This window comes from Entelurus aequoreus, linkage group LG12 (genome assembly GCF_033978785.1).
Source record: "Entelurus aequoreus isolate RoL-2023_Sb linkage group LG12, RoL_Eaeq_v1.1, whole genome shotgun sequence".
In the NCBI taxonomy this organism is placed as follows: Eukaryota; Metazoa; Chordata; class Actinopteri; order Syngnathiformes; family Syngnathidae; genus Entelurus; species Entelurus aequoreus.
This window is the reverse complement of record NC_084742.1, coordinates 69,966,901-69,991,753: the sequence shown is the minus strand read 5'-3', so window position 1 is coordinate 69,991,753 and position 24,853 is coordinate 69,966,901. Positions and strand designations below refer to the sequence as shown.

At 38.9% G+C, this 24,853-nt stretch overlaps 2 protein-coding genes across 5 annotated transcripts in view; one reads left to right on the top strand and one right to left on the bottom strand.

Annotated features, from left to right (window-relative positions):
- LOC133662507 (tetraspanin-8-like) overlaps positions 1-24,853 on the bottom strand; it is a 61,997-nt gene that overhangs the window by 16,001 nt on the left and 21,143 nt on the right. For 2 of the 4 annotated variants that reach the window (XM_062066569.1, XM_062066572.1), the window contains exons 2-3: positions 20,938-21,068; positions 14,030-14,134 (exon numbers count right to left, since the gene is read on the bottom strand). The gene's annotated coding sequence lies outside the window, so the exon portion shown is untranslated. The remainder of the gene's footprint in view (positions 1-14,029; positions 14,135-20,937; positions 21,069-24,853) is intronic. The other 2 variants (XM_062066571.1, XM_062066568.1) reach the window with 1 other exon arrangement.
- pus7l (pseudouridine synthase 7 like) lies at positions 5,737-24,712 on the top strand. The gene is made up of 9 exons (XM_062066566.1): positions 5,737-6,883; positions 16,931-17,090; positions 17,166-17,382; positions 17,454-17,552; positions 20,954-21,035; positions 21,179-21,344; positions 21,425-21,548; positions 24,189-24,242; positions 24,320-24,712. The coding sequence occupies exons 1-9, from the start codon at positions 6,094-6,096 to the stop codon at positions 24,611-24,613; spliced, it is 1,986 nt and encodes a 661-aa protein (XP_061922550.1). The 5' UTR covers positions 5,737-6,093; the 3' UTR covers positions 24,614-24,712.

The following is a 24,853-nucleotide window of genomic DNA, read 5'->3' as shown; positions in this document are numbered from 1 at the left end:
ATAAATAATCTTTATCTCCAAAAAAAAATTGTTTTAATTGTGTTACTTTGCTACTTTAATTTTTCTCGACCAGAGAGATTTTTTTTTTACCATTATTTTTGCATTAAATGTTAGTGTTAGCATTTTTTTATTTTATTTTATTATCTGCTTCATATTGTATTATTGTTAGTATTACTGTTATTATTAGTGTTCTTGTTCTTATTTTTTTCATTGTATGTTTTTGTGATTATTGCTATTTTCATAATTGATCTTTATTTACTAAAACCTTTCATTTTATTTTGATATGGATATTCATTAGGTATAATTATATTCTTAGTTTTTGGAGAAACTAAGCTCCAAAAAAAGTGTATATTTTTGGCTGATTTCTAAAGTATATTATTCATATTTTTATGCATACCTTGGCTGGAAGTGATAGTTGTGGTAATGATGGTATATTAAAAAAACAAACAGTTTTAATATGGAAGCTCCCTCTGGAGGTGTTTAAGGCATGACTGACTGGTAGGAGACCACTGGAAAGACCCAGGACATGTTGGGGGGACTATGTCTTCTGGCTGGCCTGGCAATACCTCAGGATCCCCCGGGAGGAACTGGACGAAGTGGCTGGGGTTAGGGAAGTCTGGGCTTCTCTGCTTAGGCTGCTGCCCCCGCGACCCCACCTCAGATAAGTGGAAGAAAATGGATGGATGGAGTTGAAATATGGGAGCTACATGCAGTGGCCCATTGGGACAATTATTGGACGTTGTTATTTTTAAGGTAGACTATTTAAAGGTGAAAAGTGTGATACACACAAAAGCCTTGAGGACTAATAAAAATGTTGTTACAAAGTCTCTGCTGATTTATCTGCGCAACATTCCGTTCACTCCTGTTTGTGTCACGCTCACATAAACAATGGCGCGTATCGCCTTTCCCTGCCATCTTGCTTACAAAGTAAGAATATTTCGGACTACAAATATTTACTTCAAAAACATGCAAAGGCTTTTTTTTTTTTTTTTTAGGGTCCCCCATTGTGAAATCTGCCCTTAAATGGACTCTGCAGATGTGGCTAATGCTCTTGTACCCCCGCCGTCGTCTTCTGGGAGATGTTCCAACTAGGTTGGAGCAGTACAGTTAATATGATCAACATGCAGAGTCGAGGAGGAGGAGGAAGTTATGCAAGGGTTTTGGGTCAGGAATCATTTCTGTATCTTTCGCATTCCCGTCTGCAGGATTGTTTCTGACCTATGACCTCTTCCAGACCCAACACTGACCAGCCAAGCCGCTGTTTTGAATTCTTTCAGCGCATTCCGTGTTCAAACAGTGTTGCCTCTTCCCGGTGACAAACATCTGACAACGTGCTGTTCCAATTAGGACCCTTCTGGGAATTGTTGAAGACAAGACGTCCCACGTGGGAGTGTGCTGCATGAAAGAACTTGTCTCAAGATGGTTTTATTGCGTGATACCATGATTTACTTTAGAGGGAAATAAAAATAAACAACTTGTGGCGGCCGTGACATTTATAGACGTATGTGCGTAAATATTTAAATGTAATATATTACATAGTATATATTTTTATTTAAAAACAAAGCTTTGTATTAAGATTATTATTATTAATACTTATTAATATGCATTTCACGGGTGTCCAAAGGTTTTCCACCGAGAGCCTCATAGCCTACTGAAAAAAACTACAGATGAGAAGAGGCACTTTGATATTCTTTTGTAAATTATATTAAAAGTTGTGGGGTCAAACAAAATATATATATATATATATTAAGATTAAAGATTAAAGTACACACATATATATATATATATATATATATATATATATATATATATATATATATATATATATATATATATATATATATATATATATATTAGGGCGGCAACTAACGATTAATTTGATAATCGATCAATCTGTCGATTATTACTTTGATTAATCGATTAATAATCGGATAAAAGAGACCAACTACATTTCTATCCTTTCCAGTATTTTATTTTTTAAAAAAACAGCATAATGGCACCATACTTATTTTGATTGTTTCTCTGCTGTTTGTAAATGTTGCAGTTTATAAATAAAGAATTATTAATAAAAATAAAACAAATAAAACTATTTTTTTATTTTTTTATTTTTTTAAAGCCTCTGCACATGCGCATGACATAGATGCATTGAATTGATGACTAAATTAATCGGCAACTATTTTTATAATCGATTTTAATCGATTAGTTGTTGCAGCCCTAATATATATATATATATATATATATATATATATATATATACATATATATATACATATATATATATATACATATATATACATACATATATATATATATATATATATATATATACATACATATATATACATATATATATATATACATATATATATACATATATATATATATATATATATACATACATATATATACATATATATATATATATATACATACATACATATATATATATATATATATATATATATATATATATATATATATATATATATATATATATATATATATATATATATATATATATATATATATATATATATATATATACATATATACATATACACACACACAGTACAGGCCAAAAGTTTGGACACACCTTCTCATTCAATGGGTTTTCTTAATTTTCATGACTATTTACATTGTAGATTGTCACTGAAGGCCTCAAAACTATGAATGAACACATGTGGAGTTATGTACTTAACAAAAAAAGGTGAAAAAACTGAAAACATGTTTTGTATTCTAGTTTCTTCAAAACAGCCACCCTTTGCTTGGATTACTTTTTCGCACACTCTTGGCATTCTGTCGATGAGCTTCAAGAGGTAGTCACCTGAAAGGGTTTTCACTTCACAGGTGTGCTTGAAGCTCATTGAGAGAATGCCAAGAGTGTGCAAAGCAGTAATCAGAGCAAAGGGTGGCTATTTTGAAGAAACTGGAATATAAAAACATGCTTTCAGTTATTTCACCTTTTTTTTGTTAAGTACATAACTCCACATGTGTTTATTTATAATTTTGAGGCCTTCTGTGACAATCTACAATGTAAATAGTCATGAAAATAAAGAAAACACATGGAATGAGGAGAAGGTGTGTCCAAACTTTTGGCCTGTGCTGTATTTTTAATCAGATTAAGCGCACTTTGGAATGTGGATACATCATGATTAATCACAGGTTATTACTCACTTGCACAATTTAAAGAAACTTAGAAAAAAAGACCGCAAATATTTTTTAGTCACAACAATTCTTTTGTTGTCGGACTACAATGTCATACAGGAGCATTTTTTCAATGTTGAGCTGGAATTGTATGTGATTAATCATGTGACTTAACTCATTCTTTTGACAGGGTTATGGTTCGTTGAATTACGATTAGTTATTAATGTGCATTCCATGAGCAGCTTTTTCCACAGAGTCTCTTACTGGAAAACCAAAAGTCTCAAGGGGCCACTATTACTTGTATTTTTGTATATATATTTTTAAACTTTATTGAAAGTCTAAAAAAAAATATTTAGATATATATTTTAATACAAAGCTGTGCTGTTATTTTTATGTATTAATATCAACAACTTTTTAGATTTTTCTCTTTACATTGTGTCTTTCTGCTCAAATTTCTACCAGTTAATACTTTTTTGGGGAATATGAGTTGTAGGATTTTACATTTTGAACACCCCTGACGTCAGCTTTGATTTAATTATTAAACTAATTTTTTGTTTCAGATCATCATTGGGAATGCAATGTTAGGAGTGAAAATAGTGCATGTGATATCACTTTGGTGTTATTATTTTATGTTTTGTACCAGAGGTGTCCAAACTTTTCCACTAAGGGCAGCACATTGAAAAATCGTAGCATACGGGGGCCAATTTGATATTTTTCATTTTCAAAACTAATTTATAAATATATGTGTAAATATGTATATATTTAAGCATCGAAAAAAATAAAAAAATAAAAAATATATATATATACATATATATTTGCATATATATATATATATATATATATATATATATATATATATATATATATATATATATATATATATATATATATATATATATATATATATATATATATATATATATATATATATATATATATATACATACATACATACATACATACATACATACATACATACATACATACATACATACATACATACATACATACATACATATATATATATATATATATATATATATATATATATATATATATATATATATATATATATATATATATATACATATATACATACATACATATATATATATATATATATACATCAGGGGTCACCAACCTTTTTGAAACCAAGAGCTACTTCTTGGGTACTGATTAATGTGAAGGGCTACCAGTTTGATACACACTTATATAAATTGCCAGAAATAGCCAATTTGCTCAATTTACCTTTAACTCTATGTTATTATTAATAATTAATGATATTTACACTTAATTGAACGGTTTAAAAGAGGAGAAAACACGAAAAAAATGACAATTAAATTTTGAAACATAGTTTATCTTCGATTTCGACTTTTTAAAATTCAAAATTCAACCGAAAAAAAGAAGAGAAAAACTTTAAAAAATAATTTATGGAACATTATTAGTAATTTTTCTTGATCAAGATTAATTTTAGAATTTTGATGACATGTTTAAAATAGGTTAAAATCCAATTTACACGTTGTTAGAATATATAACAAATTGGACCAAGCTATATTTCTAACAAAGACAAATCATTATTTCTTCTAGATTTTCCAGAACAAAAATTTTAAAAGAAATTCAGAAGACTTTGAAATAAGATTTAAATTTGATTCTACAGATTTTCTAGATTTGCCAGAATAATTTTTTTAATGAATTTTAATCATAATAGGTTTGAAGAAATATTTCACAAATATTCTTCGTCGAAAAAACAGAAGCTAAAATGAAGAATTAAATTAAAATGTATTTATTATTCTTTACAATAAAAAAAAAAAAATACTTGAACATTGATTTAAATTGTCAGGAAAGAAGAGGAAGGTAAAAAGGTATATGTGTTTAAAAATCCTAAAATCATTTTTAAGGTTGTATTTTTTCTCTAAAATTGTCTTTCTGAAAGTTATAAGAAGCAAAGTAAAAAAAATAAATGAATTTATTTAAACAAGTGAAGACCAAGTCTTTAAAATATTTTCTTGGATTTTCAAATTCTATTTGAGTTTTGTCTCTCTTAGAATTAAAAATGTCGGGCAAAGCGAGACCAGCTTGCTAGTAAATAAATAAAATGTAAAAAATAGAGGCAGCTCACTGGTAAGTGCTGCTATTTGAGCTATTTTTATAACAGGCCAGCGGGCTACTCATCTGGTCCTTACGGGCTACCTGGTGCCCGTGGGCAGCGCGTTGGTGACCCCTGGGTTAAAGAGTAATGGCAACGGTTTGTTTTCAAAGCCAGTCTGGTTGCTATGGCTCGAAGAACCCGTATGTAGCTCAGTTGCCCGGATGTCGGCCCTCACCTATAGTACGGAATATGTACTTCACTGTGCAATCTACTAATAAAAGTTTCAATCAATCAATCAATCAAACAAGTTGAAAAACCATTTAGTGGTCAATTTTACGGAATATGTACTGTACTGTGCAATCGACTAATAAAAGCTTCAATCAATCAATGAAGTACCCGCGACCCGATTCCGGATAGGCGGTTGAAGATGGATGGATGGATGGATGGATGGATGGGTAGTAGAGCAGCGATAGTGGTTACTGTCACTTTAAGAAAATGAACTCACGTCACATGACACACGACCCGGAAGTAGATGCTCCAGCGTGCTGTGTTGTTGTGTTTACGTGCCACAAGCGGGCTACTCGAAAATACGCGCTCCTCACCTCACTCACACCGGCGCTTTTTGCTCAGTGCTTGACAAACTCCATTTTCTCGGTAGGCACCGTTAGCTAACTTCGTTACTTGTCAGCATTTTCCGTGGCGGTGACAGTCGTGTAGTTACGTTCTCTTTGTCAGATATGAGGCGCCTGTTGTTGCCACTAGCTTCCTAGCGTGTCCGTCTGGAGCGGCAACGACGCTTGTGTCCGTCAGCGGCTCGTTTCGCTTTCGTTTTGGCAGCGGAGTTTCTTTGTGAAGCGACAATGAAGCAGGACGGCGATGCCGCCGGTCTTCCCGCCTGCTTCGTATCAAGCCATGAGGGGTTCCTGGGCAGCATTAAGAGGTTCATCAGAGACTTTGTGGTGACTGAAATAGACGTCCATGGACAGCAAGTGAACATCGCAGCGGCCACCCCGGCTCCTCACTGCTCAGAAAAGTCCAATAGTAGATGTAAACAGGACTTCCAGGCTGCAGAGGACCACCCCTTCTCTGCAGATTGTAGGTTCGATTTGACCATATCCAGCCCAGACAGTTTGGATCTGAGCATGATTTTGGGCCAGGCGGTGAGTGAACAGCTGGAGCAGTTTGTAGTGAGTCTACGAGACGACGTGATGGAGGAGGACGGCGACAATCCGGGCAACAAGGAGCTCTCCCTGGGCTCGTTCACCGACAAATACCAGCGAGCCAATGTCCACCGGGCCGTCCGACACCGCTTCCCGTTCCTCATGACGGTCACCATTCAGCCGGAGATCAGGGTGAGGGAGGACCCGGACTACCGGGAACTGTCCCAGCTGGTCACCGAGGAGGAGGCGGAGGACTTCTTCCGCTTCATCGACGCCAAAGTGCAAGACTCGTCGTACACGTTCCACCCGGACGACAACAAGGAGCACCGCACGGCCGTGCACCACTTCCTGAACCGCCGCTTCGGGAAGTTGGTGGAGACCAAGAGCTTCGGCGAACATGAGAGGACGGCCATCTCGGTGCGGCTGAGGGAGCGAGGCAGACCCAAGAAGAGGACCGCCGATGAGCGCAAAGAGGAGGACGTTTACACAGGTGACAAAAAGACTCCTATTATATGCTATATACCATATTTTTCGGAGTATAAGTCGCACCGGAGTATAAGTCGCACCTGCCGAAAATGCATACCGTATTTTCCGCACTATAAGGCGCACCGGATTATAAAGCGCACCTTCAATGAATGGCATATTTCAAAACTTTGTTCATATAATAAATATAATATAATATATATATATATATATAATATATATATATTATATACATATTATATATATATATAATAATAATAAAATATATAATATATATAATAATATAATATAATAAAGGGGTTGAATGTTCTCTATATCCAACATTATGTATTTAACTGATTTTTTTGTAACACGGTTAATGAATGAAGTGTACTTTTGTAGTTATTTCAACCATATTTCTGCACAATAACTCAGATATGGTAACACTAGTGAGCATTAGAGAATATGAAATTATTTTTGGTTCAATGCATATTTAGCTTTATTCATTATTGATGTGCTTCTTGCCACCTTATGTTGTATATTTCTTATATGAAATTTCTAGTTCATTTTATCATCAATTATTATACCTAGAAATTTAATTTAATTTACCCTTTCAATTTTTTTTAATGTCTAATTGTATTTGTGTTTGCCTTTCTTTTCTATTGTTACTGAACAGCATTATTTTAGTTTTACTGAAATTTAAGGATAGTCTGTTTCTGTCAAACCGTATTTTTAATTTGTTAATTTCTTCTGTTATTATTTGTATTAGCTTTTGTGTGTTCTCTCCTGAGCAAAACGCTGTTGTATCGTCCGCGTATAATATTAACTTAAAGTCTTTTGTAACTTTAGCAATGTCATTTATATAAAGATTAAACAATTTTGGTCCTAGTATTGATCCCTGTGGTACACCACAGGATATATTTATTATTATATAGGTGGTGGTCGGAGGGGCCATAGGCGCAAATTGGCAGCCACGCTTCCGTCAGTCTACCCCAGGGCAGCTGTGGCTACGGAAGTAGCTTACCACCACCAGGTGTGAATGAATGATGGGTTTTTAACATGTAAAGCGACTTTGGGTACTTTGAAAAGCGCTATATAAATCACAGGTATTATTATTATTATTATTATATATAAGGTGCACCGGATTATAAGGCGCACCTATGCATCCATTAGATGGAGCTGCGCTAAAGGGAATGTCAACAAAACAGTCAGATAGGTCAGTCAAACTTTATTAATAGATTACAAACCAGCGTTCTGACAACTCGGTTCACTCCCAAAATGAATAAACAGCTGTTTTATTATTTTCCCCGAGGTAAAGTCAGTGACGTGGTGTTTTGTTTATCTTTTAACAACAGCAAGGTATTAACATGTAGTGCAACGTTTATATCACATAGTGGAGGGGAACTTTTCCCTGATTCAATAAACAGGTAAAAAACAGTGATACTGTTAGGGTAAATCAAACGTTAGTGCAATCACAATATAGTAACACTCGAAATAGTGCAGAGCAATAACAATACATCAATAACTCAACGATGCTCAAACGTTAATGTCACACAACACACAAAATAAACATGTAAAGCTCACTTTATGAAGTTATTCCTCATCCACGACTCCTTCTTCTTCAGTGTCCGAATTAAACACCAATGATTCGTTTATGCTAAATTCTCTCGCTGCTGCTCTATTCCCGTGTTCTACTGCGTGACTGATCGTCTTAAGTTTAAACTCTGCGTCGTAAGCGTGTCTCTTAATAGGAGCCATTTTTGGGTTAGAAGCGCTTCTTCTTCTACGGGTGAAAATAAAGTCGGCGGCTGCTTACTGTAGTTGCGAGACCTAAACTTTATGAAAATGAAGTTTAGGTTTGTTGTGGCTCAATATTGGTCCATATATAAGGCGCATCGGATTATAAGGCGCACTGTCAGCGAAAATACGGTAATAAAAAAGGAAAAAAACATATATAAGTCGCACTGGAGGATAAGTTGCATTTTTTTGGGGAAATGTATTTGATAAAAGCCAACACCAAGAATAGACATTTGAAAGGCAATTTAAAATAAATAAAGAATAGTGAACAACAGGCTGAATAAGTGTACGTTATATGACGCATAAATAACCAATTGAGAACGTGCCTGGTATGTTAAAGGCCTACTGAAAGCCACTACTACCGACCACGCAGTCTGATAGTTTATATATCAATGATGAAATCTTAACATTGCAACACATGCCAATACGGCTGGGTTAGATTAGTAAAGTGCAATTTTAAATTTCCCGCAAAATATCCCTCGAGTCACATGACTTGGACTCGAGTCAGACTCGAGTCATGAATTTGATGACTTTAGACTCGACTTGACAAAATGTAAAGAGACTTGCAACTCGACTTAGACTTTAACATCAATGACTTGTGACTTCACTTGGACTTGAGCCTTTTGACTTGACATGACTTGCTACTTTCCCCAAAACCTAAAGCTTAAAAAGTTATTTGGGAGCGCTCCGTAGCTTTCATTTTGTACGTGTCTGTCTATCTATCAGCGTGTGTGCTGCCTGTCAGCGTGTGTGCTCTCAGTACAACAGCCAATCAAATTAGATCTACGTTGTTTTCATCACACAGCATTCATCCAATCAAATTGCAGGACAACCACTGAACAAGAGTTGTCAAACAACGCGCCAGTGAGAAAGATTTATACCAAAGTTGGTTTCGCTCGGGTATAAAAACTACGACTTGGTCAACAAAAAACGAATTGCCGTATGCAAATCACGCAGTTCGAATATTACAGACGGAGACGCAACAACTTCCAACTTTGTTCGACATTTGAAGTTGCACAAAGAAGGGTAAGTTTTGAATGTAAGCTAACGTTTATTGGCTAAGTAACGTGACTTTTATTTGCTGTGTAGTTAAATCAGTGAGGCTGTAAACTCACTGCTAACGTTATAACCATAGACATCTTATAAGGAGACGCAGCGTGGAGCGCTACTGCCTACAGGCGCAGACGAGACGCGGGGCCGCCATCTTGGAGTGGTGATCCGCTCCACTCAGTGCAATTCATTTGGCAGGAGCAATGAACTGTCAGCGCATTTAATTCATTTTACCTCACTGAATACCACTCATTTTCAAGCGCGCTTTTTTGTCATACGTGTAGCTATGATAACGGACACATGTTTTATTATTCATGGTTTGCTTAACAGTAATATAATATTCTTATATGCTATAAGTGACCAGACGTCCGAGATCAAAACTGGGAATATAAACCCAGAGAAGAGGGAGAAAAAGGGTCAGCTATTTTTAAGTTGAAGAAACAATATGATTAGGTTATATATACATGCGTATATCCTACATAAACAATGTATGAATACATTTGATATCTATATATCTTATAGACTGTATCTCTGTTGCTGCAGCAGCAGAGAGTTTATTCTGTCTTGACACTTTGTATTGATATTTTGTATTACATTCTTCCCTTAAATGATAATGTTTACAGTGATTGTTATATATGTATTTTTTATGTATGTCGCTTTGGTTAAAAGTATCTGCCAAATACTTAAACATATATAAACACCTGAAAGTCTTTATACCAGCTAAAACCACCAATCTGTTTCACTGGATTCAGAATAAAACCAAATGCTGCCTTACCCAACAATGTTAGTATTTGAATATTGTTACTTGAAGACATATTCCTGGTTACAATTATACTGTTAAGAAAGTATTGTCTTATATTTTGCCTAAAATGAGAATGTATCATAATCAGTGGCGGCTGGTGAATTTTGTTTTAGGTGGGGCTGAAAGTTTGTAAACCAAACCCCTGTAGGGGCGTCATCCTCCCCCAGAAGATTTATTTGTGATTTTCACATACAAATATTGAAGATCTTTGCTCCTTCTCAACTCTGTGGTAATGTTATTTTCATAAAATACAACCAATAGTACATTAATGTTAAATCTTACTTGTGAAAAGTAATCCCCCGATTCCTATTTTCAACAGTCCGCTCATTTGAGCAGGAAAACGCTGAACACCAGCCCGGCATCTTTGTTTTCTACCTGTCAACTGTCAGTTTAGGCTGCTCGCCGGCTCCTCATCACCACTTCAAGATGCAAATTGCTCGCGTCACAGCAACCAATGCTGCGTCTACTTATAAGATGTCTATGGTTATAACGTCATTGCAAACACGGCAATCTGTTGCGTCCACTGCAGTTCGCTACCTTATTCATACTTTTTGTCAAGTGATTTTTTTTAAGCAGGGTTGCATGAGGTACCTAGACATAACGTTACGTTAGTCAATGTATCAACCACAGTAACGTAACGTTAGACGGCGGTCAGCAGCACTGCATATTTTAGCCACCTACAAAAAGACAAACATAGTCAAATAAAGGTCAGTTAAAATGTATACTATATTAAGAATATGTGTACATATTGCATAGGGCCCTGACATCTAAAAAGTACAACTCTGTTCATTGTTATGTTCATGTATTTGTAATGTTTTTCATGTGTACGCACACATCAACACACATACAGTACGAGATGAGATCAATGAGATAAGGTAAGAACAGAATAGAAACTGCTGTGGAACTAGTTACAATGCAATATGCCATGGAAATACAATGTTAACACTTTTGTACAAATAAGTACAGTTGCACTTGTTTTTGCAAATGTGTTTATTCTGTAAAGGAATGAGTTAAATGTTTAAAATTGTTTACACTATTAAAATGACTGGTTAATAGTGCTATTATGAATTGCAATGTCAGTACTATTTTTTTTCCTGCAATTTCAAATACACTTGTTTTAATAAATAAATACAACGTTTTAAAAGCATACACAATCTGTGTAAAAATATTAGTCTGTGGTTAAAAGGACTTGAAAGGACTCGAAACTCAAAATGCAGGACTTGTGACTTGACTTGAGACTTTCCAGTCCTGACTTTGGACTTGACTCGGGACTTGCCTGTCTTGACTCGGGACTTGACTCGAGACTTGAGGGCAAAGACTTGAGACTTACTTGTGACTTGCAAAGCAATGACTTGGTCCCACCTCTGGTAAAGTGCAATTTTAAATTTCCCGCGAAATATCCTGCTGAAAACGTGATGACGTCTGCGCGTGACGTCACGGATTGCAGCAGACATTTTGGGACAGCATTGTGGCCAGCTATTAAGTCGTCTGTGTTCATCGCAAAATTCCACAGTATTCAGGACATCTGTGTTGGTGAATCTTTTGCAATTTGTTTAATGAACTATGAAGACAGCAAAGAAGAAAGCTGTAGGTGGGAAGCGGTGTATTAGCGGCCGGCTGCAGCAACACAAACACGTAGCCGGTGTTTCATTGTTTACATTCCCGAAATATGACAGTCAAGCTTTACCATTGGCCTGTGGAGAACTGGGACAACAGAGACTCTTACCAGGAGGACTTTGAGTTGGATACACAGACGCGGTACCGTGAGTACGCATCTGTGGCTTTCAAACATTTGATCGCTTGCCCGTACGTGCGTGCCGCTATGTGCATGTCACGTACGTAACTTTGGGGAAGTATATGTGCTGTATGAACTTTGCGGAGGTGAACGGTACTTTGGGCTGTGGGATTGAGTGTGTTGTGCGGGTGTTTGATTTGTATTGGCGGGTTATATGGACGGGAGGGGGGAGGTGTTTGTTATGCACGATTAATTTGTGGCATATTAAATATAAGTCTGGTTGTGTTGTGGCTAATAGAGTATATATATGTCTTGTGTTTATTTACTGTTGTAGTCATTCCCAGCTGAATATCAGGTCGCACCCGTCTCTCACAGCATCTTCCCTATCTGAATCGCTTCCACTGCCCTCTAATCCTTCACTCTATCACTTTCCTCATCCACTAATCTTTCATCCTCGCTCAAATTAATGGGGAAATCGTCGCTTTCTCGGTCCGAATCTCTCTCGCTGCTGGTGGCCATGATTGTAAACAATGTGCAGATGTGAGGAGCTGCACAACCTGTGACGTCACGCTACTTCCGGTACAGGCAAGGCTTTTTTATCAGCGACCAAAAGTTGCGAACTTTATCGTCGATGTTCTCTACTAAATATGGCAATATCGCGAAATGATCAAGTATGACACATAGAATGGACCTGCTATCCCCGTTTAAATAAGAAAATCGCATTTCAGTAGGCCTTTAACGTAACATATTATGGTAAGAGTCATTCAAATAACTATAACATATAGAACATGCTATGCGTTTACCAAACAATCTGTCACTCCTAATCGCTAAATCCCATGAAATCTTATACGTCTAGTCTCTTACGTGAATGAGCTAAATAATATTATTTGATATTTTACGGTAATGTGTTAATAATTTCACACAAGTCGCTCCTGAGTATAAGTCGCACCCGACTATGAAAAAAATTGCGACTTATAGTCCGAAAAATACGGTACCTACTCAGTGGCCTTGTGGTTAGAGCAGGCCTGGGCAATTATTTTGACTCAGGGGCCACATTTAGGGAAAAAAAATGTGTCTGGGGGCCGGTATACTTATTTTTAGGGACACTAATACAAAACCTCACAATAATGTCTGATTGAATGCTAAAAACGTTAAGACAGACCGCCTTAAAAAACGTAATGGAATTTTAAATTTTTCTATGAACGATAAAACACTGAATATTGACAACATATGAATGTCACACCCCCTTTCGATCGACATATTTTACAATCAAGTGAAACGCAACAAAAATGCAACAAACAGTGAAATATGAACGCGAAGGGTACAAAATAAACCCACCTACAATCTGATATATCTGATACATCACTAAGCTTTAGAACTTTCCTGTCTGTGGAAACGCTTCCCGCCCACACTGCTTGGTGCCTCGTCTGAGCTGCTAGTAGTAACTAATTAGATTACCATAGTAACTAATTAAATTACCATAGTAACTAGTATATCATCCAAAAGTGAAGATTCCAACCACTGAAATACTTTGTATAGTTCAAGACTTGTGGTCATTAGAAAACATGACTGCACATCATAATGGCAGCTACACTTTCCATCTTAAAGATCTAAAAAAATTATTTGGGAATGTCTGGCGGGCCAGATTGAAAAGCTTAGCGGGCCTCATGTAGCCCCCGGGCCTTAATTTGCCCAGGTCTGGGTTAGAGTGTCCGCCCACGAGATGGGTAGGTTGTGAGTTCAAACCCCGGCCGAGTCATACCAAAGACCATAAAAATGGGACCCATTACCTCCCTGCTTGGCACTCAGCATCAAGGGTTGGAATTGGGAGTTAAATCACCAAAAAGGATTCCCGGGCGCGGCCACCGCTGCTGCTCACTGCTCCCCTCACCTCCCTGGGGGTGATCAAGGGTGATGGGTCAAATGCAGAGAATAATTTCGCCACACCTCATGTGTGTGTGACAATCATTGGTACTTTAACTTTTTAACTTTGCAATAAATTACTGTCAAAACACTCAAAGAACTTTTTACTCACGGCCAGCGATTCGCAAATGTGAAAACAATTTTCCTCAATTAAAAAAAAAGATTTGCAATAAAAAGACAATATTGTTCAAGTTAAAACTTTTGCCAGTAATATTCCACCCTGGGCAATCCACAAACTTACACCCGTAATTTGCACTCTACAACGACAGGTGGTGCTGCTGAGTCGATTTAAGGCCGTCAGAACTAGCCACCGTTATTGGCGCATGGTGCCGTCCGCCAAAAATTAAAAAAGACTAAGTAGGGGGTAAAATGGCAGACAGAAGAGAGGGGAAACTTACTTGCAGGTTAACTTACAAGTTGAGCTTGTTTCCCCTCTCTTCTGTCTGCCATTTTACTAGGGCTGCAACAACTAATCGATTAAAATCGATTATAAAAATAGTTGCCGATTAATTTAGTCATCGATTTGTTGGATCTATGCTTGCGCATGCGCAGAGGCTACTTTATTTTTTGTAATTTTTTTTTTTATAAACCTTTATTTATAAACTGCAACATTTACAAACAGCTGAGAAACAATAATCAAAATAAGTATAGTGCCAGTAAGGCTGCAGCTAACGATTATTTTTCTATCGATTAATCTATAGATTATTTTTTCGATTAATCGGTTAATCTATAGATTATTTTTTTCGATTAATCTATAGATTATTTTTCCTTTTAACGATTATTTTTTTATTCAAAATGAAGATGAAAAAATAAATGTAGGCCCGTTTTTTCAAAAGGCATGGCTTTTATTTACAAAAAAAAGAAGTATGGCCACTCAGTCTACATTGACAACAACATGACTAAATATTCTGTAACAATGTAAACATTTAAAACTTTGAACATTTAACAAAAGTAAAAGTAGCTTATTTGCTTTTCAATGTGCAAATATAAAAGTCAACATCCAGTGCAAATCTTAATATTCTGCAATAGTATAAGCATTTCAAAAGTAAAAGTATTGCTTATTTTGCTTTAAAATGTGCAAAAATAAAGATAAACATCCAATACAAAAAAGTGCAAAACGAAATATTCTGTAACAACAGTGTAAACATTTCAACAAAAGTGAAAGTATTGCTTATTTGCTAAAATGTGCAAAAATAAAGATAAACATCCAATACAAAAAAGTGCCAATCTAAATATTCTGGAGCACTGTAAACATTAAGTATTGCTTTTAAAATATGCAAAATAAACATCCAGTCCAACACAGTACACAATAACCAATTCTACTCATTCCAGTGAGTGACTAACAGTTGTAATGAAGAAAGGTTAGCATGTCTACATGCTTTGCTTATTTTCTTGTTTACAATATTCCCAGCAGCTGAAAATAGGCGCTCAAAAGGGGTCGATGTGGCTGGAACTGAGAGCTAATTAGCCTTCACCTCAAGCCAGGACTGCGAGTGAGCTGAGCTTCAGTTTAAGTTTCTAGAAGGTCAACGGGCTCATAGTGATGTTACTAGTAGTTGACTGGGAGGTGTTTATTATCATTTGGGGAGAGTCCGCTGCCTGATGCTCACCTGCTAAACACCTATCTGCTCCACGCTGAAGCGCTGACTACATGCGCTCTGAATACGCACTGCTGATTGGCTGGTAATGCTTAGTGTGTACCAATCAGATGGTTGTGTGGGTGGGGCAATGCTGCATGCTGAGACAGAGGCAGAAGGAGCAAAGCAGCTTGTTAAGACTTTAGCTTTAGCTTAGAAACTCGTTCGGTACACCCCCGTACCGAACCGAAAGCCCCGTACCGAAACGGTTCAATACAAAACACGTACCGTTACACCCCTAGCAGATACAAATGACACATTCATGTTTTTGTGTAATGATGACAACGTATGCTCGCGCGGACGATTGACTAGTTGATGGTTTTCTTTTCAAATGTTGGTTCATAGCCGTTGTGCTGCTATGATAGGCCATTTCCGCTCGACACAGTGTGCATACAACAACATTATTAGGCCGTTTATTGAAATACTCCCACACTTTTGACCACTTTTGGCATGCTTTTCTCCCCTCGCTCGCACCGCTCGCATCGTCTTCTTTGATCGTCTGCTTTGCGCTTCGCCATGACGGTTGTGTGACGTCATTATGCGACGCGTCGACGCACAAAAACGGCGTCGACGTATTTACGTAACCGATGACGTCGACTATGTCGACGAGTCGTTTCAGCCTTAAGTGCCAGTATGCTGTTTTTTTTCCAATAAAATACTGGAAAGGATAGAAATGTAGTTTGTCTCTTTTATCCCATTATTAATCGACTAATCGAAGTAATAATCGACAGATTAATCGATTATCAAATTAGCAGCCCTACATTTTACTCCCCGTCCTGCTGCTTTTTCTTTGTTACTTTTGGCAGAAGACAAAAACAGTAGCTCTGGAAGCACCACCTGGCGTTGTACAGTTGAATTATGGGTAATCGGAGTTCAAGTGTCTGGATCGCGCAGTGTGGAATATTACCGCCAAAGTTTTAACTTGAAGACAATAGTTTTTATACTTGCAAATCGTTGTTTTAATTGAAGACAATAGTTTTTATACTTGCAAATCGTTGTTTTAATTGAAGAAAATAGTTTTTTACTTGTGTATAGTTTGAAATTAATACAAAAATAGTTTTGCCAGTAATTTCACTCCATACTAATAGTGTGTTTTCTTTCGCGTGGCACCTCACTTTGCTATTTCTCCAGCTTTCACTTTGTGTAAGGAAAATCTGGAGACCCTGGAGGCCATCAGCTACATGGCGGCCACACTGGGTGTCCTCCCGTCCGACTTCACCTACGCCGGCACCAAGGACAAGCGAGCAGTCACCTACCAGTCCATGGTGGTCAAGAAGGTCTCGCCTCAACGGTAACAGCCAGCCTGAGAGGTGAACGCAGCCTATTTTGGCCCCAAAATGAAGAACAATGTGTTATGCCACTTAAGGTTGATGGAGAAGAGGGCGGAGTTTGAGAAAAGAGGGATGCGTCTTTCTCAAGTCCGCTCTGTGGCCGAGCCGCTGAAGCTGGGACGACTGCAAGGGAACCACTTTGACCTGGTGGTCCGCAACGTAAGGCCGCACGGCGCTGAAGAGGCTCACAGCGGTGCTGAGAAACAACGTCATCTCGCAGCGTTGGTGGAAGAAGCACTGGAGAATGTGAAGGTATGAAAACGTCACCTGGGCCATAACTTCTTGTCCACTTGGTCACCTTGGTCCCGTTTTTTCGTGCGTAGGCCAGAGGTTTTGTCAACTATTACGGGCCGCAGAGGTTCGGAACAGGGCAGGGCGTTCAGTCGGACCAAGTCGGGCTGGCTTTACTCCAAGAAGACATGGTGAGCATTTAATTTTAAATTCACTTAGTTATCCAACCATCCATCCATCTTCTTCCGATTATCCGAGGTCGGGTCGCGGGGGCAGCAGCCTAAGCAGGGAAGCCCAGACTTCCCTCTCCCCAGCCACTTCGTCCAGCTCTTCCCGGGGGATCCCGAGGCGTTCCCAGGCCAGCCGGGAGACATAGTCCTCCCAACGTGTCCTGGGTCTTCCCCGTGGCCTCCTACTGGTCGGACGTGCCCTAAACACCTCCCTAGGGAGGCGTTCGGGTGGCATCCTGACCAGATGCTCGAACCACCTCATCTGGCTCCTCTCCATGTGGAGGAGCAGCGGCTTTACTTTGAGCTCCCCTCGGATGGCAGAGCTTCTCACCCTATCTCTAAGGGAGAGCCCCGCCACCCGGCGGAGGAAACTAATTTCGGCCGCTTGTACCCGTGATCTTGTCCTTTCGGTCATAACCCAAAGCTCATGACCATAGGTGAGGATGGGAACGTAGATCGACCGGTAAATTGAGAGCTTTGCCTTCCGGCTCAGCTCCTTCTTCACCACAACGGATCGATACAGCGTCCGCATTACTGAAGACGCCGCACCGATCCGCCTGTCGATCTCACGATCCACTATTCCCTCACTCGTGAACAAGACTCCGAGGTACTTGAACTCCTCCACTTGTGGCAGCTATATACATTTTTATTCCATGTAATGAATAGGGTTTGTATCGTCATGGAAAAAATGTAAATATGCAATCCCAGGCCCTGAAAAAGTCATGGAAATACCGTATTTTCAGGATCTTAGGGCGCACCGGATTATAAGGCGCACTGCCGATGAATGGTCTATTTTTGATCTTTTTTCATATATAAGGCATATTATAGGGCGCATTAAAGGAGTTTTATTATTATTATTTTCTAAATTGAAAACACTTCCTTGTGGTCTACATAACATGTGATGGTGGTTCTTTGGTCAAAATGTTGCATAGATGATGTTTTACAGATCATCTTCAAGCCGCTTTCTGACAGTCGCTTCCGGATGCGCCGTTTTGTGGGCGGTCTTATTTACGTGGCTCACCTTCGACAGCGTCTTCTCCCCGTCATCTCTGTTGTAGCGGTGCAGCGTGCAAGGACGGAGCTCAGTGAGGCACCATACATTTCAGATTTAAACCTAATTTTACTAAAGATTCAAGGAACTTTGTTGTCACAGCAGCACACATGAGATGGCCTGAAATGTAGTCATATTGTAGCTTTTTCCCGGCTGTTTAAAAGGAGGACGAGGAGGAGGTTGTCGATCAACAATCATTTAATTAAAACCAGCTAAAACATCTCCAGCCGCCTCAGCATGCACACAAAGCGGCTCTCTCCCGTAGTATTTCCCCCGAGCTCACCATCAAATAAAGTGAACAAAATAAAATAAATAAAGTATGACCAGTTACGCCGCATTTAGGGACTCTCAGACTGTCGGAAAATGTTCACCCACTAATTTGGACCGTGAGCTGGGATTAGACCGTCCTGAGACAGGTTAGTTTTACCCTACTGATGATGTGTTGTTGCAATAGCAAGGTTTCTTTTGTCAATAAATTTGAATTGTGTCCCCTTGTGAGATCGACAATAAAGCATTTTTTTTTATTTCATAAACTTATTTTTATAAGACTACGAGGCGCACTTAAAATCCTTTTTTTTCCCCTCAAAACTCGACCGTGCGCCTTATAACTCGGTGTGCCTAATGTAAGGAATAATTCTGGCTTTGCTTACCGACCTCGAAGCAATTTTATTTGGTACATGCTGAAATGATAAGTGTGACCAGTAGATGGCAGTCACACATAAGAGATAGATAGATAGTACTTTATTGAGTCCTTCAGGAGAGTTCCCTCAGGAAAATTAAAATTCCAGCAGCAGTGTACAGAACTGAGATCAAATTTAAAAAGTAAATAATGGGGGTATGAATGGAAACAAAATAGAAAAATATTACAATAAAAATAAAAAGCAACAATGAGAATAAAAATATAACAGTAAAATAAGAATATAACAAGAGAAACTAGGCAGTAGTGACCATGTTATGAAATAGTATTGCACTGTTATTGTTTTGCATCCCCTGTCATCCTAGTACCCCCCCCCCTCCCCCCAGAGAGGAGTTGTACAGTCTAATGGCGTGTGGGACAAAGGAGTTTTTGAGTCTATTAGTCCTGCACTTGGGATGAAGCAGTCTAGCACTGAACGGGCTCCTCTGGCTACTGACAACGGTATGCAGAGGGTGACTGGCATCATCCAGGATGCTCACTAGTTTTTCCAGATACGTGTAGACTGCAATATGATGGCAATATGACTGAAGTAAACAACACCAACGTTTTATATGTTCCATTGAAAATATAAAACATTACACACGGCAAATGTTTTAGTAGGACTTTGGTAAACAATGACGCCGCCCCGCTTGATGGATTGTACTGTGCTTCAACATAGGAGTATTATTATGGTGTGTGTATAAGGCAAGACATTATCTGGCGTTTTGTTTCGCAATATTATGCAAAAGCAACTTTTCTTACCTTGTGGTACCCGCTGATCTGTATTTAGGATCTGCATAAGTCCTGAAAATTTGTGCGTATCCGTCTTTGTAGTCCGTGTCGACACCGTAGTCGATAAGCTTCTTCCTTTTCTCCATCTTCTTGTTATGGGACATTCAACCTCCGCTGTTGCCATTTCTAATATAAAGTAGTGTAAAGTTCTCACTTATATCTGTCAGTTAACTCGCCATGAAAGCGCTAAAACATACCGGTGTAGTGAGTTTACATTATTCACCCAAGGAACTGTAGTTATTAGAGAGTTCCGGTCCGACGGTTTTTCACGGGACACATTTCCGGCGTTGTTGTTGCACTAATGAGCCACGGATGAGGAGATGCTGCAACGTTATTGATTGAAGTAAAGTCTGAATGTCATTAAAACAGTTAGCTCCATCTTTTGACACTTCTTCCACTCCCGTCCTTGCACGCTACACCGCTACAACAAAGATGATGGGGAGAAGACGCTACCAAAGGTGAGCCACGTAAATAAGACCGCTCACAAAACGGCGCATCCTGAAGCGACGGTCAGAAAGCAGCTTGAAGATGATCAGTAAAACAAAATCTATGCAACATTTTGACCAAAGAACCACCATCACATCTTATGTAGACCACAAGGAAGTGTTTTACATTTAGAAAGAAAAAAATATGACTCCTTTAATGCGCCCTATACTCCGATGCGCCTTATATATGAAAAAAGATCAAAAATAGACCATTCATCGGAAAATACTGCGATTTATCCTACCCCGAAAATGAGGAGACATCTTGTCATTCAATAGTGACCCCAAACAGTTGACTGGTACCATATTCAGAGTTGATTCTGGGACATTAAGAGACAAACTGACCTCGCTTTGTCCTCAGGTGACTGCCGTCCGCTTGTTCTTCAGTCCTGAAGATGGCGACGATCCTCAGAGCCAAGCAAAGAGACACTTCCTTCAGACTGGTGAGCGCTGACTCAGCTCTCGCCTCTCACACACTGAAGTCAGGGTAGAAAAAAAACTTCAACAGGTTACTTTGTTGTTGTTTTTTTGATACAAATCCAGCAGTTTAGCTACTGTACAAATGTAACCAATTCCACCTTAACAGATAACGCCAAGGAGTCCTTGGCGCTGATGCCTGTGTCCAAAGCGCGGGAGCGCCTCATGCTCCGCGCGCTGAATCGCTACGGCACCGGCCCGGAAGGTTGCGCCAAAGCCTGGCTGAGCCTTCCGCACGGCATGAGGGTCTTCTATCCCCACGCCTACTGCAGCAGGTGGGGAAACATGGCAATCTGATCCCAGCCCCTTCCTGCTCATCCACCTTGCTTTTTTTTCTCTCCCCAAAATCATGCAGAGTTTGGAACGAGGCGGTCGCACACCGGCTGGCCACACTGGGTCACAGTGTCCGACAAGGTGACCTGGTGTGGACGCAGGGAGCGGAGAAGGTGGACGACAACGAGGAGAGCAGCGCAGCTAAGGTAAGAATTGATCAACCCAGTGAGGTTCCCGTAAAGTTAGCACAACTGTTCTTAACTCCTTGTATGGATGTTAGGCATGGGCGGCCTAAAATCTATATGCCGATATATATTGTAGAATTCTGCAATAACAATACATCACGATATATGCTCAGTGGCCTAGTGGTTAGAGTGTCCGCCCTGAGATCGGTAGGTCGTGAGTTCAAACCCCGGCCGAGTCATACCAAAGACTATACAAATGGGACCCCTGCTTGGCACTCAGCATCAAGGGTTGGAATTGGGGGTTAAATCACCAAAAATGACTCCCGGGCGTGGCCACAGCTGCTGCTCACTGCTCTCCTCACCTCCCAGGTGGGTGATCAAGGGTGATGGGTCAAATGCAGAGAATAATTTCGCCACACCTAGTGTGTGTGTGTGACAATCATGGGTACTTTAACTTAACTTTAATATTATTTGCCGTATAAATGATAATAGAAGTTACAAAGGCTCCTAATTTAGTTGCTGACATATGCAGTAACATGTTATTTCCAGTTGTTTTATTTTGTTAAAAATTAGAGATGTCAGATAATGGCTTTTTTGCCGATATTGTCCAACTCTTAATTACCGATTCCGATATATGCAGTCGTGGAATTAACACATTATTATGCCTAATTTTGTTGTGATGCCCCGCTGGATGCATTAAACAATGTAACAAGGTTTTCCAAAATAAATCAACTCAAGTTATGGGAAAAAATGCCAACATGGCACTGCCATATTTATTATTGAAGTCACAAAGTGCATTCTTTTTTTAAAACATGCCTCAAAACAGCAGCTTGGAATTTGGGACATGCTCTCCCTGAGAGAGCATGAGGAGGATGAGGTAGGCGGGGTTGAGGTGGGAGGGTAGGGGGTGGCGGGGGGTGTATATTGTAGCGTCCCGGAAGAGTTAGTGCTGCAAGGGGTTCTGGGTATTTGTTCTGTTGTGTTACGGTGCGGATGTTCTCCCGAAATGTGTTTGTCATTCTTGTTTGGTGTGGGTTCACAGTGTGGCGCATATTTGTAACAGTGTTAAAGTTGTTTATACGGCTACCCTCAGTGTGACCTGTATGGCTGTTGATCGAGTATGGCTTGCATTCACTTGTGTGTGTGAAAAGCCGTAGATATTATGTGACTGGGCCGGCACGCAAAGGCAGTGCCTTTAAGGTTTATTGGCGCTCTGTACTTCTCCCTACGTCCGTGTACACAGCGGCGTTTTAAAAAGTCATACATTTTACTTTTTGAAACAGATACCATTGTCCGATATTACATTTTAAAGCATTTATCGGCCGATAATATCGGCAGTCCGATATTATCGGACATCTCTATTAAAAATATTATCATTCGACTTGCTAATTTACTTTTTTTTTTAAATTTGGTCTAAGGCCTCAGGTTTGCTGTTAGCATAACTAGCTTGTAGCATGTAGCGCTAATGCTGAACGACCACTTCCTAGCAGAAAAACAAACAAACTTTTACATAAGTTTGTTACTGCATTTTTTTTTTAAATGTTTATTTTATTTTATTTGGTCTAAGGACTCAGGTAGGGATGTCCGATAATGGCTATTTTGACGATATCCGATATTCCAATATTGTCCAACTCTTAATTACCGATACCGATATATACAGTCGTGGAATTAACACATTATTATGCCTAGTTTGGAAAACCAGGTATGGTGAAGATAAGGTCCTTTTTTTTAAAAATTAATAAAATAAAATAAGATAAATAAATTAAAAACATTTTCTTGAATAAAAAAGAAAGTAAAACAATATAAGAACAGATATATAGAAACTAGTAATTAATGAAAATGAGTCAAATGAAGTGTTAAAGGTTAGTACTATTAGTGGAGCAGCAGCACGCACAATCATGTGTGCTTACGGACTGTATCCCTTGCAGACTGTATTGATATATATTGATATATAATGTAGGAAGCAGAATATTAATAACAGAAAGAAACAACCCTTTTGTGTGAATGAGTGTAAATGGGGGAGGGAGGTTTTTTGGGTTGGTGCACTAATTGTAAGTGTATCTTGTGTTTTTTATGTTGATTTAATAAAAACATAAAAAACCCAATACCGATAATTTCCGATATTACATTTTAAAGCATTTATCGGCCAATGATATCGGCAGGCCGACATCTCTAGACTCAGGTGTGCTGCTAGCGTAACCACGAGCTGCATAAATAACATCCTGTAATTTGATTTTAATATTATCTTTTTATCTCGATAGATTGAAAATAAACACCAATGAGTTGACTGATGAACATTATCACATAATTTATTCAGAAAGTATAAATAACGACAAATAAAGATAGAAAACTATTAATCACAACATGTAGGTGTAAAAAACCCCACAACATTATGATTTGTACATTTTTAGAATGTGCTTGTTTTATTTTTAAACAAAGAAAGCAATCTGAAGTTGTCTTTATTTTTAAGTTATCTTGCCGTGATTTTACCAGTCCGGCCCACTTGGGAGTAGATTTTTCTCCATGTGGCCCCCGATCTAAAATGAGTTTGACACCCCTGGTGTAGGCCAATACTCCAGGCTCCAATATCGGTATGGTATCGTAAGTGGAAAAAGTAATACCAAAATGTGAGAAACGTTAACCATTCCGCTGCCTGTCTAGATCCATGTGGTGACGGAGCAAGAAGAACAACAAGGAGTCTACTCTCTCGCTCAGGTACGACGCAAAATGTGCATGTCCCCCCCCCACCCTCGACGTCCGCCCTTGCCTCAAAATATATTTGCCGTCGTCAGGTGTTGCTCCCGATGCCGGGGAACACGGTGAAGTACCCGGAGAACGGCGTGGGCGCGTGGTACCGCGAGAGGCTGGCCAGAGACGGCCTGGAGAGCTGCCGCTTCCGAGTGGGCAGCCTGAAGATGAACCTGCCGGGCTGCTACCGCCCCATGCTGGCCAACCTGTGCAACCTCACCTACCACCTCCACAGCAAGGAGGAAGGGGCGGGCCAGGTGCTCACTTTGAACTTTGACCTGGACTCCTCCTGCTATGCGACCATCTGCCTCAGAGAGATCATGAAGTGTGACCCCTAGTGGTCACGGGCCACCAAAACAGTAGTTGTAATTGTGCTTGTTGTTGTGTGCAAAGCTTGTTCTGTGACATAAATGACAAATGAAGACTTTGACAAAGGACTTTTGTGTGTTTTCTTTTGCACAGCTATCTATTCACCACTAGAGGGCGACATTCTCCAACTATTTCTGAAGTCGAACATCAGTGAGCAACTAAAAGGTTAATGCAGGGGTCGGCAACCAAAAACGTTGAAAGAGCCATAT

What these genes read in the sequence shown, in the direction of transcription:
- pus7l (XM_062066566.1), top strand. Translation starts at nt 6,094, where the DNA reads ATGAAGCAGGACGGCGATGCCGCCGGTCTTCCCGCCTGCTTCGTATCA. An exon ending in AGAGGAGGACGTTTACACAG is followed by an intron (nt 6,884 to 16,930) that starts GTGACAAAAAGA and finishes CTATTTCTCCAG; the next exon opens with CTTTCACTTTGTGTAAGGAA. An exon ending in CCCCACGCCTACTGCAGCAG is followed by an intron (nt 21,345 to 21,424) that starts GTGGGGAAACAT and finishes AAAATCATGCAG; the next exon opens with AGTTTGGAACGAGGCGGTCG.